Source organism: Ambystoma mexicanum, chromosome 11, assembly GCF_040938575.1.
Source record: "Ambystoma mexicanum isolate Mex_15411 chromosome 11, UKY_AmexF1_1, whole genome shotgun sequence".
Lineage (NCBI taxonomy): Eukaryota > Metazoa > Chordata > Amphibia > Caudata > Ambystomatidae > Ambystoma > Ambystoma mexicanum.
In genome coordinates this window covers 400,436,806-400,455,283 of record NC_090934.1, presented here as the reverse complement: position 1 = coordinate 400,455,283, position 18,478 = coordinate 400,436,806, and the positions used below count along the sequence as shown (strand labels likewise).

The following is an 18,478-nucleotide window of genomic DNA, read 5'->3' as shown; positions in this document are numbered from 1 at the left end:
TTTAGGACCGTGTGACGCATCAGGTCTTGAGGTACAGAATTAATAAAAAGGGGCCGTCCATTCCACAGGCATATGAACACAAGGAGCCCAGTGTCAAGCAAAAACTGGCTCTGTGTGCTTTTCCAGGTGGGTAACCCTGATACACTGAGGGCCCGACTCCACCACACTGGCGACAAGGCGGTTACCATGCTGGACTTGGTCCACGTGGTCGTGAACCTGCTGTCCTGTTGCCAGCCACATCTCACAGTGCGTGCACGCTGCGCACTAGCAGAGCATCGTTCTCCAGACCCAGCAGTGACGCTGCACGTACGATGCCCACAGGTTCGGTGCCATAAAACAGCCTTATTACTCCCAGAGAGTGTGCAGTGTGCGTTGCATTCCTAATTAGCACAAACTGCCAACACAAGCCTAACCGGCGAAGCGTTTGATGTTTAAACCCCATGCTTCTTGGTTTGCATTTTCAGAGAGGATAAGTTCATTCAGACCACCGTGGAGATCTCCCCATCGTCCTGCATTCACCAAACCAAGAATTGCAGCTACCATCAGGAGTGCTTGTGCGCCCTACATACACCCTGTTGCGGGTGTCCAGCCCTGTACAGTGCCACTCTCTGGGCCACCGGAAAAAGAGTACTCTGTCGCGGAATTGATTGGCAAGGTTTGCAGCTCCTATGCGGAGCGCTTGTGCGCATCGCTGTCCCAAGCGCACTCAAACCTGACATACAACAGCCATCTGCAGTCTGAACAAGTCCACAGCAGTGTGTCAGTGTCCATCTGTGATGCGCCCGACCACAGAGGATGGCAGATGATGCAGGAGGTGCCCTGCAGGTGCCGGGGTACAACGCCAATCCATGTGTGGCACACCCTACAAGGATTTGATGTGTCGGAGCCCTGGGTCCCAGATTGTCTGCCAAGGTGAAGCACCTATAAATGTTCTTGGCAGCAACAGGGGAGGAAAATGACAATACAAAGAGGTCAGTTATGCTCCACTCTGCTGGCCCTGTCGTGTGCAAACTTTTTCAAAACTCCTACCCACTGACAGGTCTTTCGCTGCATTCAAAACAGCTCTGCAGGAGTATTTTGCATCCGAGGTGAACCTGGATTATGAGAGATCCCCAATGATAAAATGCTCTACAGAAAGAAGGGGAATCCTTCCATGCCAACCATTGCAGGATGAGCCAAATGGTTACGACGTGCGCATGGCCAGATGAGAAACACGAGATGCGCCAACAACTAATTCAAGGATGTTCATCAGGTAAACTAAGTAGACAAATACTGTGCGAACCAGATATAACATCCTGGAACTCTGGCACTTCCACGAATTGGCGGATGCCAGAGCAGACATGATGCGTGCCGCCATGAAGCTAGAAGACGCCTGCACCATAGATTGACAACTATTTTGCAAGCCAGACAGACACCCACCAGGTAGTAAGAAGGAGGGGCGAGGAAAGGATACAACAATGTGCCCAAACTGTGGCTATGACCTTGCCCACTCGAACGATTGACTAGCGAGAGGCCACACATGTGGGAGATGCAGTACAATGTCACTTCACCTGAGTCTGCCGCGCGCCAGCACCATCACAACTGCGGGGACAAGCTGGATTGAGGCAATAGTTTCAGAATATTACACAGAAAGTAACCACTGGCAGACCAAGAAACAGATGAAGAGGATGTATTCTTTATTTCCAGCGTGTCAGAGCTAAATGCTTCAAAACAACGACAACCAAAATGTACGGTTCACATTGGATACACCCAGATCCCCTTACTGATTGACACTGGGGCATCCATAAGTGTCATGGTGGATGATCACCACTGCAGCTTGACAAGTGTCCCACCCCTAACAAACACAAGTACAGATATACACATTTGGGGCGAAGGTGCCACTGCCGTTGGAAGGAGTCTTTGTTGCGTCTGCTCGTCATGAGGACACTACCAACAGAGCAAGGTTCATCGTCACCAAAGTCAGCAAACTTACACTACTAGGGATGCGCCGCGGCAGAAGCCTTGCACATCGTTGTAAACTTTGCCTTCAGAATATACGTACAGGACATTTAATACCTACTGACCGGACATGCTAAGGCGTTTATCATTGTAGAGAAATTCACTGGGGAGCCAGTTCGACTACACATTGACCACACAGTACAGTCAACGACATTGAAGCACAGGCGTGCACCTTTCATCTAAGAGTAATGGTTGACAAAGAACTTGAGAACATGGTCAACACGGACATCATAGAGACATTAGAAGGACCAACCCCATGGGTCTCCCCAATTGTGATTGCCAGCAAGCCAAGACAGCCAGACTTAATTCGCATATGTGTGGACATGCAATTATCAAACGGAGCAATCAGGAGGGAGAGACGCATCACACCAACGATGGATGACATTCTAGCCGACTTATAGGGAGCAAAGTTTTTCTCCAAACTGGACCGGAGATCGGGATATCACCAATTGGTGTTGGACCCAGCATCATGTTACCTGACCACATTTACTACACATTGTGTGTTGTATAGGTATAAACGCCTACATTTTGGCATATCCTCCATGGCAGAAGTGTTCCAGGAAAACAAAGTAAGTTCCTAATGGAGGAACTCCATCAGAAAGGAACACAATCCGTGGTGCGCTGGCCAGTCTGAAGCGAGCCATCAACTTAAGTGATGACATCATGGTCTACGCCAGCTCTGAACAAGAGCATTTGGAAAGGCTGGGGAGCATGCTAAGGCGAATCCAACAAATAGGACTCATTTTGCACAAGGAGAAATGTGCATTCTTACAGAAAAATATTGAATTCTTTGGTTTTGTATTTCAAGACTGGGATTTCTCCTCGCCTCCGTCAAGGTAAAGGACATCCAGGCAAGCGGAACACCTACCAATGCTTCAGAGATACGTAGCTTTCTCAGCATGATCCCATAATGTGGGAGATTTATACGTAACTTAGCCACTCTTTCAGAACCCCTTCGCAATCTCACCGAAAAGCACAGCAGTTGGAAAGGGACTGCTCTGGAACAGGGCGCCTTTGAGGAGATCAAGAATGCACACACAGCGAGGGACTGCATGGCTTACTATGACCCAAACGAGAGAGCGGATATCATCGTAGACATCACCCCATATGGTCTTGGGGCTATACTAACCCAGCAAGTAGGGCCCTCTCAGACACTCAACAGAGATGCTCACAAATAGAGCACGAGGCTCTGGCTGTGCTCTGGGGCTTTAAGCACTTCCACCTCTATGTATTTGGCAAATCAGTGACAGCGCTCACTGACTACAAGCCTTTTATCCCAATCATGATGGGGTCGTCTTCCAAGCGACCGGCGAGAATCGAGTGGCTTCTAGCTTTGCAGGAATACGACATCGAGCTGGTGTACAGCCCGGGAAATGCAAACGCTGCGGACTACGTGTCCCGACACACTATAGAGGCAAAGGATCAGGAAGAAGAGGAAGAAGGGAAAGAGACAGAAGAATTTCTGCATACCCCAACATCCTTGGCAACGCCCACATCAATGTCTCTCGAGGAGATATGGGAGGCGTCAGCAAATGACGAGTGCTTCCGCTAGTTACTGACTAGCCGGAACAGGCACACAAAGGACATCAGGGAGTGGCCAAAACCAACGCTCGGCTCAGGATGAAGGTCTGGTTTCCAGGCCTCAAGGATAAAGTGGAAGAATTTATCCGAGCATGCTTGTGCTACCATACCAAAGAGACCTGTACATAGAATCCATGGACCGAAACAACGTCCCCAGGGAAACAATACAATGGACTTTGGGACCACTTGCCGAGATACCCATTTCTTAGTCCTCGTGGACCAATGGTCAAGATATCCAGAAGTTGTAGAATCCACCACACTTGAAGACGTATACCCGTCCTAGAAAAGGTATTTGCCACCCACGGACTCCCCTATCAAATCTGCACTGATAACAGCCCGCCTTTCCAAAGCAGAGGGTTCTCTGAATATCTTTAAGGCCTGGGAATCAAACGCCGGAAAATAACACCAATTTGGCCCTGAGCCAACAGGGATGCAGAAAGAATGAGGAAAACACTCAATAAGGTATTCTGCATTGCACATGGACAGGCAAGATGCCAACGGCAAGCACTATACCAGTTCCTATCTGAATATCGCTCCACTCCACACTGCTCGACAGGAGTACTGCCTGTGGAGGCTTTGTTCCAGAGGGTCCCAAGGGGTTTGTTGCCAGATCATTCGATCTGCAGTCCTGGAGTGATTGAAGAAAGTGTGCTGGAATGTTATTTACGTTGTTCAGTTATGAAAAAGGAGGAGTGTGGTGTATGTCCCTTTTAGGTCTTGTGATGCATCAGGTCACGAGGTACAGAGCTAATAAAAAGGGGCCACCCATGCCACGGGGCACGTGAACCCCAGTGTCAAGCAACTGGCTCTGTGTGCTTATTCAGGTGGATAGGTCCCGACATACAGAGGGCCCTGCCCCACCACATTGAGCACACTCACATGTGCTGGTACCCCTGCTCAAAATCAACACAGCAGGAGAAAAACAGACCTTTGTAGGGTGATGCGCATTCACTGGCGTAATAGGGGGCCCCGCAGCCCTGCGGTGCGGGGGCCCCACCAGCACATGTCCTGGGAGGGGGCCCCACTTGAAGAAAAAAAAAAAGAAAATTATTTCTTTATGAAGGCAGAGTGACTTCAAAAAGAAACTATTTTTGAAGTCATAGGGCTCCCCCCACCCCATGACGCCCTCCAGCCTAGGGTCTTCCATGTCATGGGTTGGGGGAGCCCTCAGACTTCAAAAAGAAAGTTTCAATTTGAATTCACTTTGCATTAATAAAGAAATTATTTCTGCAACAGAACTCATTTCTTTATGAAGGCAGAGTGACTAAAGGTCAGCCAGGTCGAGTCAGCATAGTCCAAAATGTCAGGGGAGAGGGAAGGGCGGGAGCGCTGAAGCCCAGTCAACTTAATGGTGTTGCGCCACTACTTGTGTTTAATGCCTTGATTACTCCTAGCCCTATTCTTCCACGTCCCAGTACTCTGCCTCATACACAAATACTGGGATAAAGTACAGCTACATGGAGGTAATAACTGACTTAGCTACCTGTAATCTTCATTACTCCTAGTCCCACTCTTCCTCATCCCAGTACTTCCTATGAGGCAAGGAGCCTCATGCATAAGCTCTGGGACAAGGAAGAGGGATGTGGAAGTAATTCTTGGCCATGGAGCTGATTCTGTGGGTTGGAGTAGGAGGGGGAGGGGGAAGGCATGTGTGGGGGGGCGGGATTGTGCGATAAATCATAATGTTGTCCATGTCCAGGCTAAGCAGGCATAACGTGGCATCAGTGGCTAGAGAGGCATTTTGGTGCAGCCAGTCTGATCATTCCTCAGTTTGGTATGACTTCCTTTTAACTGGGAATTTGTGATAAAGCAGTCCTGCTAAGTGCAATTACCTGGCTAGATTGGCATTTGGGTGCTGCCAACCTAACCATTTCATTACTGCGGCATTGTATATTTTTCTGGGCATCTGTAATAAAATGATATGATAAAAGTCATTTATAACGTGCCTGTACACAAGTGTTTCTATGCGTGACAAGACAAGGGAGGGAAGATAGAGGGAGGACAAGACAAACGATCTCACTAGACCTTGTGTCATTGCGAGAACGAGAGGTGCAAGAGGAAAGGGAAGGGGGAAGTGCAAGGGAGAGGGGAGGGGAAAACAGGGCTGCAATGCTCTGATTAAGTGCAGCCAGGGCAGCGCGGCTATGGGTAGTGCAAGGAGAACAAGGGGTTGCAGGGTTACAGTTACAGCCCCTAAGTGCATTGTAGGCACGAGACAATGCAAGGGTGAGCAATCAAGAAAGAGCCTGGACTCAGAGAGACTCTGAGGGCATCCAAGCAACCGGACGGTACAGAAGACAGGTAGGTCAGCAGGGGAGGGAGAGAGAAAGCAGAGGAGAAAAGGAAAGTTTTGCTGCTTCCGAAACTTCTGATGGTCTGGCTCAAGTTTGAAGGGGCAGGGAGGCCATTCCAGAGGGAGGCACCAGCATAGGAGAGAGAGATCTACCTGCCCCTCACCCCCACTCTCTGCCGGGAGAAGCATCTAACCCTTAGAGAGTTGGAGGTAGCTGAGCGAAGGGCTCGAGATGGAAGGTATTTTGGAAGAGAGCGTTAGATTAAGTGCAGGCCCCGGCCCCAGAAAGCCTTGTGGACAATGGGAAGGGTCTTGAACTTACAACCACCAGGAGACAGTGGTAAGATTTAAGGGCTGGAGAGATATGATCCCTGCGCTTGAAGCCAAGAATAAGTCTTGCAGTCCTGTTCTGGATTAGTTGCAGATGACGGAGAGTAGAGGAAGGCAGAATGAGAAAGAGGCTGTTGCAGTAGTCCAGCCTAGAGAGAACCAGGGCTCTGGAGACTGAGCGTCTGGTGGAAAGCGAGAAAGGGAAGAGTCCCTTTTGAGGAGGAGCAGCTGGTAGTGGAACTTCTTGATGACATCCGAGATGTGAGGTGAGAAAGAGTGGCATAGAAGATGACACCAAGGTTTTTTCCCTCGCAGGAAGATGAAGAGGGCCGAAGGCGGACGGCCAGAGTGAGAGAGGTAAAGCTGGTGCCGGGGTCCCAATGAGAAGGATCTCCGTGTTACTGGCATTAAGGCAGAGATCGTTGGAAGCGCACCAATTCTGAATCGCAGATAGACAACCAGGAATGAGTTGGAGAGGAGGCTGAGGGGAGCCTGAAGGAAAGCTGAGTCATCCGCATAACACTGAAAGTTAGAGGAGAAGGTACAGATCAGGTGGGCCAAAGGGGCTAAGTAGAGGTTGAAAAATCAGGTTGAGAGTATAGGGTCCTGGGGAACACCACAGGTAGAGAGAGGTGGCAGAGAGATTGGGACCAGGTTGGACATGGGGGGCGGTCCAAGAGGAAGGAGGTCTTTCACTCTAGGTCCTGACCCGTGATGCCCAGGTTCTCACAGAGTCGATTGCTCAGGATGCCGTTGTTGACCATGTCGAAAGCAGAAGAAAGCAAGAGGGTGAGGACAGAAGGAATGCTGGAATCAAGATTAGAGAGCAGATCTTCACGGGTGTTCAGGAGAGCAGTTTCCATGCTTCCGGCAGCTGTGAAGCCAGACTGATGGTCATGGAGACAACCAACAGTTTGTGTGGAGATTAAGCTGGGAGATGGTAAGCTTTTCCAAGGGTTTGCCCAAGAAAGGGGTGATGGAGATTGGGCAATAGTTTGCCGGGCAGGTAGGATCAGCAGACGGCTTCTTGAGGAGTGGGTGCGCAAGGGAGTGTTTAAGGGGAGAGGGGAACGTTCCAGTGGCTAAAGAGTGATTACTGAAATCGGCCAAGGCTCGAGCGAGGGTGTCAATATGGTCCTTGATGGTTCTGGAGGAGCAGGGGAGCACCCATTTAGATGACGCGTTCATAGATCATACTTGTCTAGAAACCTCGTCAGGTGTTGTCAGAGAGAAAGAGGAAAAAGGAGGGGGAGAGGTAGAGATGGCCAAAGGGGGCCGAGAGAGGGAGAGGAAGAGGACAGGATGTCCTGAGATTTTGCGGAAAATTGAAAGGCCAGAGCCGTACAGAGGGCCTTGAAGGGAACAGGAGAGGTAGAGACCGCAACAGAATTGACCAGTTCTCCTTGCAGATTTTAAAGATTTCAGCCATGTTGGTAGAGGCCGCAGCGACGCAGGCTTTAATGTTTGCTCTTCTTGATGAGTTATTGCTTTGACTGGCATTTTGGTGCAACCAGTCTAAGTATGTCTAAATGTGGCCTGGCATGCTGTAATGTTATTATGTGTTTACACTGGTCTACATTGTGCAGCCAGTTCGACATGTTTTCATTGTGGCATGGCATTTTTAATAGCAACGCATTAATGTTCCTGTGCACTGTTGGTGACTTGCATGTATTGGATTGGTGTTAACCTACAAAACAATTGTTAACTGCTAACACTGTGGCTTTATAGCCATTTTTATCAGAAAGTGTGTTGTATGTTGCATTAAAATACATATTTATATCTTTCTCCTAGTACAGTGTGCGGCATACCCCTTCAACAGCACGTTTGTGTATATTGCACAAGCGTGACAATCTAGTCCGGCCCAGAGTGCAGCACGACCCATGATTTGTTGCAGAGTTGGGTGGAGGGGGCCCTCAGCATGGCTTGCAGCGGGGCCCCCACATTGTGTTACGCCACTGTGCGCATTGCTATATGTCATGTTGTGCAGTCGACCACACCAAACACTCAGACTTGGATTTCTCACCTCTGTCCTAATAATTATATTGTGCCAAAAGAGGATTTGAACTGGCCAAGGAAAACAAACAAATTAGAAGATGCACGTTTAACCTTTTTTGTTTTCAGTTTCGCTGTTGTGTCTAATGACAGTGCAGAATTTCTAACTACTGTCAAGTCTGAGGTAGTCTTGAAGTCCCCCAATTATCCAAGATCCTCAGAGCCGATGCATCTTCGAGCCAACTGCGGGCAAACAAGCGTGAAGGATGAATTGTCAGACACTTTATTCCCACTTCTGCAAAAAGAATGATCTCAGGGAATGAGACAAGTGGATCCAAGGAATACAAAACGGCTCCCTTCCAGTAGAAAACATTGCAGAGTGGGTGCAGACAAAGCCACCAAATTGCACATTTGCACATTTTGTAATATCTTATCCATGCAACGTGTGGTGGGTTCCAGGTGCGTCATCCCCTTGTGCCCCCGAATGCAAAATTGAAGGTGGCCAGGCGCCATCCCACAGCATAACACACACCATCCCATCACTGGAGATTTGCCCCAGCAAAAAGGCCAGTAGCACTTACCTGATTGGCACTTAGCAGCCACAGAACACATCCTCTTCCAAATGACAATTTACTCCTGCCCACCCAACCCCCCTGAACAAGGTTATGAAGGCTGTTAATGTTAGGGGAGACATTAAAACATCTCCAGGGTGGGCTTCATGCAGATGCTAGTGGAGGGTGGTTTCACATCACAGCAAATCATCAGTCAAAGGCTGTTAAGGGAGGAAACAGATTTCTGGCTAGAGGCCAGTAATGCCTGCTTTGGGGATCTGAGCGCAGTCCTAGTGCTTTACAGCTAGTTTGGTTGGACTGTAGCCTGCAAGAAGGAACAGGTTACTTACTTGTAACTGTTGTTCTCCAGCATGGGTCTAGCATGGATTCAGATGCTCATGAATATTTCCAGTAGTCAGGCAGGGAATTCATGGTAAAAGAAAAATCAGTTTCATTTCAGAACTGTCTCGCCTAACAACCAATCACTGAGCTCTGGGTCATACTATCCCCAGCCAATGACTGCCCTCTACCTAAGCCCCTCCTCTGGCAGTCATCTTCAGATTTGATAGCCCATAAAGTGGCAGTAGGACCAAGAGAAGAGCCGCAGAGGGGTAGGCAGGAGGGTTCGCATGTGAATCCATGCCAGACCCATGCTGGAGAACAGTTACAGGTAAGTAACTTGTTCCTTCTCCAGCATGGGGTCTGGCATGGATTCACAATCTCATGAATAAAGAATACATAGCACTACAAACATGCACAACCACGGGAAGTGGCAAGGTTCAACATAAGCACCTCATACCTGCTAGCCATGTTCACCTTCAAGCGAACAGGTTGCGCAGCACTGCTTGGCCGACACTGGACTCCTCCCTAGAAACCCCGTCGACGGAGTAGAATTTTCTGAAGGTGTGTGTCGACCTCCAAGTAGCAGCCCTGCAGATGTCCAGCAGGGGCACATCAGACAGGAACGTCGTAGTAGCAGCGATTGCTCTGGTAGAATGGGCTCTCGGACGGCCGGGCAGCGGTCAGTTTGCCAACCAGCGACAGTAGGCGATACAGCCAAAGAGCCACCTGGAAATGGAAGCCTTGGTCATGGCCTTCCCATAGTTCACAGGACCAAAGTCCACAAAAATCTGAGAAGTTATCCGGAAACTCTATGCAGGCCACATAAATCTTCAGCGCTCTAGCCACATCCAGCGAGTGCAAAGTCCTTTCAGCTGGTGACAAAGGTGTCGGGGAAAAACACAGGTAGCACCAAGGGCTCGTTGAGGTGAAATTCCGATGGCACCTTGGGAATGAAGGAGAGGTGTGTCCGCAGCACCACCATCGTCGTCTTATGAAAAGTCAACGGAGGCCGCTTGCATGACAGGGCCTGGATCTCCCCCACGCGTGCAGAGGTGATGGCCACGAGAAAAGCAGTCTTCCACGACAGAAACCTAAGCAGAGCTGAATGCATTGGCTCGAATGCCCCCCCCCGGCACCACATTGAGTTACCACGCCAGGGCCAGAGCCTTCACCGGCGGGAACAATCAGAACAGTTCTTTGATGAACTCCTTCACCAGGCAGTGCGACCACAGAGAAGACTGTCCCGGAGACTTGGTGTAGCGGGCAATAGCCGCCAGATGTACCTTGGAGGAAGCATGGGCTAGTCCCGATTTGGCCAATGACAGCAAATGCGGAAGCACTTGAGGAGCCGTGACCCGCACCAAAATCGCAAAATGCCGTAACATTTCAGAGTAAACTATGCTCTAGCCTTGGCAAGGACATCCTTGCAGTCCGCCAGAAGATCGCAGCCACCGAATTCTAGCACTGCAGGAGCCAGGCCTTCAGGTTTAGAGACCCTGGATCGTGGTGAAGAATGGCACCTCCTTCCCTGGCGAGAAGATCTGCGACCACTGGCAGCTTGACTGGAGGTGCCGCTGACATGCTGAGAATGTCTGGGTACCAGATCTGCCTCGGCCACGCTGGTGCGATGAGGATCATCCTGCACCGATACCGTCTGAGTTGACTGAATACTCAAAGTAGCAATGGCAACGGAGGGAACACATACAGAAAGAGGCCTTCCCAAGGGAATGAGAATGTTTCTCCTATGCTCCCCTGTTGGGGAACCTGATGGCGAAACTCCCGCACTTGGTGTTCGTTGCCGTCACAAACAAGTCGATCTGGGTATTGCCCCATCTGATGAAAAGGTGCTCTGCTAGGTCTTGCTGAAGTTTCCACTCGTGGCAAGAGCGGAGCTCCCGGCTCAGAGAGTCGGCGTCCGTATTCGTTACTCCTGTTAGATGAAATGGAACGAGGACCATCCCCTGGGTGATGGCCTAGTGCCATAAATCCTGCGCCTCTTTGGAGAGCGTTGGGAATCTGGTGCCCCCGTTTCCAGATGTAAAAAATCATGATGGTATTGTCTGTGAAGACCCGCACCACCTTGCCCTTGAGTGACGGCAGGAACGTCTTGAGGGCCCAAAACACTACCCATAGCTCCAGGATGTTGATGTGCAACATCTTCTACTCCGGCAGCCACAGGCCTCTGGTGTGAAGACCTCCGGTGTGGGCTCCCCATCCTACCAGGGAAGCGTCTGCCGTGACCTTCTCCTGGTGCAGTGGGGCCTGGAAATCCATGCCTCCGGTCAGATGAGAGCGCACACCCCTCCACCTGATCGCTCGACGGAAACCCTAGTCAAGCACGATCCTGTCTTGGAAACTTCCGGACACCTGGACCCAACGGGCGTCGAGGAACTCCTGCAGCGGGCGCATCTGTAACCTGCAGAGTCGGATGTGGTAAATGCATGACATCATGCCGAGCAGAGACTTGATGGCCCTCACTGTGGCAATCTTCAGTGCTAGCAGCCGCTGCATCTTGCCCAGGATGGCCGCTATCCTATCATCCGACTGACGCCAGGCATGACACCGTGTTGAGTCGGGATTCCAGGAACAGCGCGTCCTGCGATGGAGTCAAGCAGGACTTCGCATAGTTCACTGAGAACCCCAGATCCATTAGAAGGCAGACGGTCCTCACTGTGTGGTCGACAGCAACTTCTCTTGATCTGGCCCGAATGAGCCAGTCGTCCAAGTAAGGGTAGACGTGGATCCCTTGCAGCCGTAGATGGGCCGCCACTGGCGCCAGGCACTTGGTGAAGACTCTGGGTGCCGACTTCAGTCCAAAGGAAAGGACCTTGAATCGGTAATGCTTCCCCTGAACGACAAAGTGCAGAAACTTGCGGTGTCCTTTGTGAATGGGGATGTCGAAGTACGCATCCCCCCAGTTCCAACGACGACAGAAAGTCTCCCTCTTCCAGCTGCCTGAGCATGTGTTGAAGAGTGACCATTCGGAACTTCGGGGACTTTATGTATTTGTTCAGTCGTCGCAGGTCTTCTTTCATAGGAGGAAGTACCTTGAGTAAACTCTGGAGCCGCGGAGCCACTTTGTAACTAGCGCTATCGCCACTTTCTTTAACATGGCCCGAACCTCCAATAGCAGCTGAGGGACGTGGTTTCCTACAGGCCACCAGTGGTATTCAGGGACACTTTCTTTAGAACTCTAGCGTGTGTCCGTGGGTGAGAGCGTCCAGCACCCAGTGGTCAGTGGAGATGGTCTTCCACACGCTGATGAAGTTCGCCAGCTGGCCCCCCACCAGGGTGCACGGGTGGTGGCGTGACGTCCTGGGCGGTTCATTCTTGCTTGGAGGTCTATGGGCCACCTTGCCGTCCCCGACAACAACGCGTCGTCCTCCGAAAGCCTTGGAGCAGCCCCTGTTGGTTTCTTGGGCCGAGGAGCGGGAGGGTTTGGCAGTAATAAGAGGAGTCCCCGCCGAAACCCCTCAAAGATTGGCTAGACTTGCCTCCCGAGGACCGAAAGGATGGTCTTCGCTGCTGTAGCGTGCTGCACAGGGCACGTACCATCTCTGTGTCTACCTTGAGGGCCTGTAGGGACTCGTCCACAGCTTTCCCGATAAGACTGTCCCTGTCAAAGGTCACATACAAAACCCTTGTCTGGACCTCCTGTCAAAAGTTGGTGGCCTTGAGCCAACCACGACAGCGAAGGCAAACGCTGTTGCCCATCTGGCTGAAACCTGCGTCTGCGATGTCCATGGCCACCGTGATAGCGTGGTCCAACGACACTTCGTCCTCCTGTAGAATCTCCAAAGCCTCTACCCTCTTATCATCGGTGAGGAAGTCCAGTAGGGGGGGCGAGCTTAAACCACAGCTCCCAGTGGTATTGTGCCACTATAGCAAGGGCGTTGGCAGCCTTGACTGCCGTCACCGCAGAGTAGATAACCTTCCTACCCATCGCATCCAACTTCTTCCCATCGTTATCAGGAGGGGTGGACGCTGCAGAAGACATCGAGCTCGACAATTTCTTCTTGGCCGCTGCAGAAACCACCGAGTCCGGTGACGGTTGGGCCTGCAAGCACTTGGGTGCAGAGTCTGGCACCCTGTATTACTTCTCCAGCCGGTCCTCCTTCCCTGGGGCTGTAGAAGGGTTCTTAATGACTCAGTCCTTCCTGCCATAGTCATCCGTGCCCGTCGTCAGCAGAGCGGCCGGCACCGGCGAAGTGGGAGGAGCAGGTGGCGGGTTCACTGGCATCCTCCTCCGTATCTCTGATACCAGTTCATGAATGGTCGAGAGAATGTCCATTGAAAGGTCTCTAGGTGGCATAGACTTTTTCAGTTGTTGGCGATGGTGCGGCTTCTCTCATATTGCATTCTGCGTTCCCTTTTATGTTTTTTATATTTTTATGTAGTCTGTACATGCCATCATGCCTCCGGGTCCATTGTGCGCTATATAAATATAATAAATTAAATGAAAATGAAATGATTTGGCGCGTTGGACCCTCGTCGTCCTGAGGCCCTCTGTCGCCTTCCTCGATGGTATCCTCGTCGTTGTCATTGTCCGCCTGGATGGTTTGGAGGTAAACAAGTTCATCCTCCTTGGCAGAGGAGATATGCGTGCCCTGGAGGACAAACGCCTCCGCCCTTTCTTTGCGTCCAGAGGGGATGGTCTCGAGGAGATGTTCGGCATCCTCTTCTCCGGGGTCCTCTCAATGGGCTGGGAAGGAGGGACACACTTGCGGTCGGAAGGGTACCCTGCGGGTCCGGCCCTGCGGCCTTTGAAAGAGACCCTACCACCACCTCGACGGAAGGTGCCGACTTCGTCTGGTGCACCTGGGCCTTCACGGTCAGGCCGGACACTTGGTCCTGCATGGCCTTCTCCTTAGGGGTCGGATCGGATCCACGATCCCCTTTGGCCTTCTCCGCCGAGGGTAGGCCGGATGCCGTACTGTTTGGCCTTCTCCTTCGTCGTCTCCGGGGCCACCTTTAGCTTACCTGGGTGATCCAACTTCCTCTTGGATGAATAATAAGAACATTGACTGGAGACCGATGCAGCTGGGGATGTCGAACACACCCTGTCCGTTGCAGAGCCCGCCGCAGAGGCTCTCCCAACGGTAGCGGACTTGCAGTGTTTGGCCTTTTGTTGGACGCCCACAGGAGGGGCGCCCTCAAAAGGACTTAGAAGCCCGCTCAGCTTTTCCGGATCCCCTGGGAACTACGCGGTGCAGAGCCCTTGGCCTGCAGCCATTCTTCCAGCCGCTTACGCGGGTGCTTCAACGCGTGTTTTGAGAGATCACGGCAAAATGCACAATTCTACTCCTTATGCATTGGTACAGGCAGTACAGGCACTGGGAATGTTTGTCATTCATGTACACATCCTGCAAACCGCAGTCGGAAAAAAGCTTGAGAAAGGGAAGGGGAATCATCCTTCTCGTCTGACATGATCCACGTGGTGTAGGCCTGAAGAATCTTCTGGAAACTTCCACGAAGAAACTTGACGAAATCCACCCTTGAGGGCCGCTCAAGAATCTGAAAAACTGGTACCTGTTCATCGGAAGGATGACCGATTGAGCACACAGGCTCGATTGAACAAAAAAATAGAGTAAACTCTTCCAAAAAGCGAAAATTGCAGTAAAAGCTCGAGAGCTAAGCACGAGGACTCCCAACACTTGAACGTGCAGTACAAATCTGAAGATGGCTTGGGTAGAGGGCAGTCACTGGCTGGGGGCAGTGATTGGTTGTTAGGAGAAAGACAGTTCAGAAACAGATTTTTCTTTTATCGAGGATTTCCAGCCTGAAGACAGGGAATATTCATGAGCATGTGAATCCATGCCAGACCCCCGGCTGGAGAACCTTAGAGCAATAGCGGGTAAGAATGTAAGTGAAGCTGCAAGACGGGCAAGAGGCAGGTGCTACAGGCACTCAGTCTGTCAACCACGAACAAAGCCTATCTTTGGGGTAGTTACTCTTGATAAATGGTTGTGGTCCGAGTGATGCGTAATGAGCATCACTGGCTGGATGAGTGAACATACTTGAGAGATTGTGTGGGAACTGTGCCATTTCTCCCTTATTTATGGTGTGCCTTATTGTGTGTTAGGCCAGGCCAGAACATCTGTGCCTTGGCTAAGCCACAAACCCCTCTTTATGAAGCTTTGCACTAACCATAACAGTTTCCTTGGTATTAAATCCTGCAAGCTAAAATGGTATTCAGTTTATGCTGCAGCAGGGCGAGGCAAATCCCAAAATAACATGGCAACTCACTTGGTTGGCAACAGATATAGACAGGCAAAATGTTAAGGGTATTCTTCAACGTGAACCAGGGAGTAGCTATGTCCTCTGATAGACTAAGATTTGAACACACTGTCTCCCACTTAGGTATAGTGGGACCTGTACTGTACCTCATCCCCTTACCAAAAGCTTGACTTGACTGAAAAAGCAAAGCTCATCCAAGGAATGCAGCAGCTCTTCACTGCAGGATGAAGAGTTGATTGAGTATATAGTAATGGTAGTGCCTGCATGTGCATCTGTGGCTACGCACAAGTCATAAGGAGCGAAGCATGAGGTAAGCTTGAAATATGTATTGACTTGCCATGCATCATCACTTTACACACTTACTGGTGAATCATGCACACGGACGAGGCTCATGCGCATACTCACTCGAAAGCATGGGACCATGCCCAGTCAGGTCTGCAATCTATGTGCCAAATAATATAGTCAAAGCAAAACAGAAAAATTCTGCGAAGATCTGGATGCCTATTTTGAAGAAACGCCATGCTAACCTAAGCTGCCTCATGCCTTTTTCTTAGCCACACTATCTGAACACCCCTGTCCTGTACTAATCCTTCAAAACCATAATTCCCTTTTCTAAATTCTGCCCTTCTCTCCCACAAAGGAATTAGCTATTCCCAATTCTTGCTCTATTGCACTGTTCTCACTCCCAGCTCATTGTCATTTTCTTTCTCAGTCATACATTATACTTGGGAGTCCTTCACTATCATCTTGCTCACAGTCCATAACTTCTCCCCGCCTCCATTTCCTGCCCTATTCTCTCATTTTCCTTTGCCAGTACTATTCTCTCGCTCAATTTTTAACCATCTTCTTGCTCCCAGTTCCCAAACACAATTTCTGTGCTCTTGTTGCCCTACATCCAGATCTTTGATTTTGATTAACAGTGGTTCTTTAGCCAGCAGTCTTTGTGTGGGTTAGCAATCTGTTAATAATCGGTTAGTGCATACCTGCTGCAAAGCTGAGCTCATCGGCCTCCTGGCCTGCATAATCATACAGAGCCCGCACGTGCACGCCAGCTACCTGAACATCTGCCTCCTGCCCATTCAGGCTAGTGTGCTTCTTGGGGGTCTCCTCGTCTGACCATTCAGAACCATCGTCTTTGGCAACACTGGAGGTAGAGAAAAGCATCATTACAGAAAGTCATAGCAATGCTTCAAAGACAGGACAAAGGGCGCCCATCACCGCAAACATCTGAGGAGGAATTTGAAATTTAATGTGAAGTGACACTGGAGAACAGCAAAAAAGTATGATCAGAGATTCAAAGAGCAGTAACAGGGTGGGAGGAGAGGTTAAGGGTTTGTGAAATGGAGAATTGTGAACTGTACTTTCAAACCGGACCCATGAGATACAGTGGGAAGAGCCATATTACCCCCCCTCCCCACTCTCCTTTACTCCCTTTCCCTGAATGTAGACTCACAGCTACAGTCTGTGAACTTCTATGACACTTCGCATCCTGTAGAACGTGGACATTGTAGCGGTGGAGTTGCAGGATATGACAGCTACCTTCAGCCCCCATGCCAGTAGATCCCTGCATGCTAAACATACCCACATCTTGGCAGGATCCATACTTTTAGGGAGGCACCACCTAAGGGCTTGCAAATCTACTAGCCCACTTGCAATGGCGAGGAGATTTTAAGAAGGGCAAGGGCCATTTGCATGGTACTTTTTCTGGCAAGTTTGGGGATGTTTGGAACTTTTACTTGACATGTGCTGCAATATAACGGTTTGCAGTAAAGGACAAAATGAGTTGTACTATGCTTGGCTGGCCTTTGGGAGGCAGCATTGCACCAAACATAAAGAGTGCTTATGGTGATACCATTCTACAGAAATGTTCTCTGTTCTCACCCATCACCATGAGGCAAGTGCATTTCTCTTAGGTTGAGTATGTAAACTATGGAACTCGCATTGCAGGTCTAGTGGGATTTTAAGAATTTAAAAGGTCTACTCATATCAGACAGTGCCTTAAAACCTATGGCTTGGTTTGGGCCTGAACGCATATCCTTTTTTCAAATTAGGCAACCCTTCCATGGGGAAACTAGAATGTTGGAGTCATCGTATGATGGATGGGTCCAGATGCGAAGGATCTACCCAAACGGTCCTCAAACTTTCTTTTGTAGGTTTTTTCAAAGTCATAAAGGGTGTTTTTTTCTGATGCCAGGGACCAGATTTTCACACAGGGTTTTAGGGAAGCATGTGTATGCTATTGCAAGCCATTCCCCTCCCCCTTAAGCACTCCCTTGTGCACCACCTTCTAAAGAAGCCCTTGGCCGATCCTCCTCTCTCGCTATCGCCTGATCTCCATCACTCCTTTCCCGGGCAAACTCCTGGAAAAGCTGGCCTTCTCACAGCTTAATCTGCATACTGAATCTGTTGGTTGTCTCCACGACCACCAGTCTGGCTTTAGAGCTGCCAGAAGCACGGAAGACTTGCGCTCTAATCTTCCTCTTTCCTCATTCTCCTCAATCAACCCTCTGCTTTTGACACGGTCAACCATGTCATCCTGCTCAATCGCCTCCGTGACAACCTAGGTATCAATGATCAGGTCCTGGTCTGGTTGACCTCCTTTCTCACTGACCGACCCTCCCAGTTCCAACTGGGGTCTTTTCTCTCTTTTATCTCTCTCTCTCTACTTGTGGTGTTCCCCAGGGGTCGAACGTTTCACCCTGGCTTTTCAACCACTGCCTGGCACCTCTTATCCACCCCATTGCTACATTCTGCTCCAACTTTCTTTCAGGGTTATGCAAATGACACCCAGCTCTCTGTCAGACTCCCACCAGCCACCTCTACTTCTTCTCTCATGCCAGACTGTCTTGCCACAATTCAGGAATGGTGTGCAGCCAATGATCTCTGCCTTAAAGCCAGTAAGACCGAAATCCTACTCATCTAGACACCTGCTCATCCTTTCCTCTCTCTGGGCACCCACCCTGGGCTACTTACTGTTCCTGCCTATGAGGTTAAGAACATTGGTGTCATCTTCGATTCCACCCTCTCCTTCTCTCCTCACATCTACGACATCTCTAAGTAGTAGCACCATCTGCTGCACCTCCTCAGAGGTATTCTGCCTTTTCTCACTTTCCCCCAGAAGCTCACTGTCTCCAGGGCCCTGGTTCTCCCTAGG

General features: G+C 50.2%; 1 protein-coding gene across 16 annotated transcripts in view; it reads right to left on the bottom strand.

Moving 5' to 3' along the window:
* The window catches only part of PACSIN3 (protein kinase C and casein kinase substrate in neurons 3), a 564,411-nt gene that overhangs the window by 26,894 nt on the left and 519,039 nt on the right, over positions 1-18,478 (bottom strand). For 13 of the 16 annotated variants that reach the window (XM_069623167.1, XM_069623169.1, XM_069623177.1 and 10 more), the window contains one exon: positions 16,308-16,468. In XM_069623167.1, the coding sequence (XP_069479268.1) occupies positions 16,308-16,468 (161 nt within the window). The remainder of the gene's footprint in view (positions 1-16,307; positions 16,469-18,478) is intronic. The other 3 variants (XM_069623176.1, XM_069623173.1, XM_069623175.1) reach the window with 1 other exon arrangement.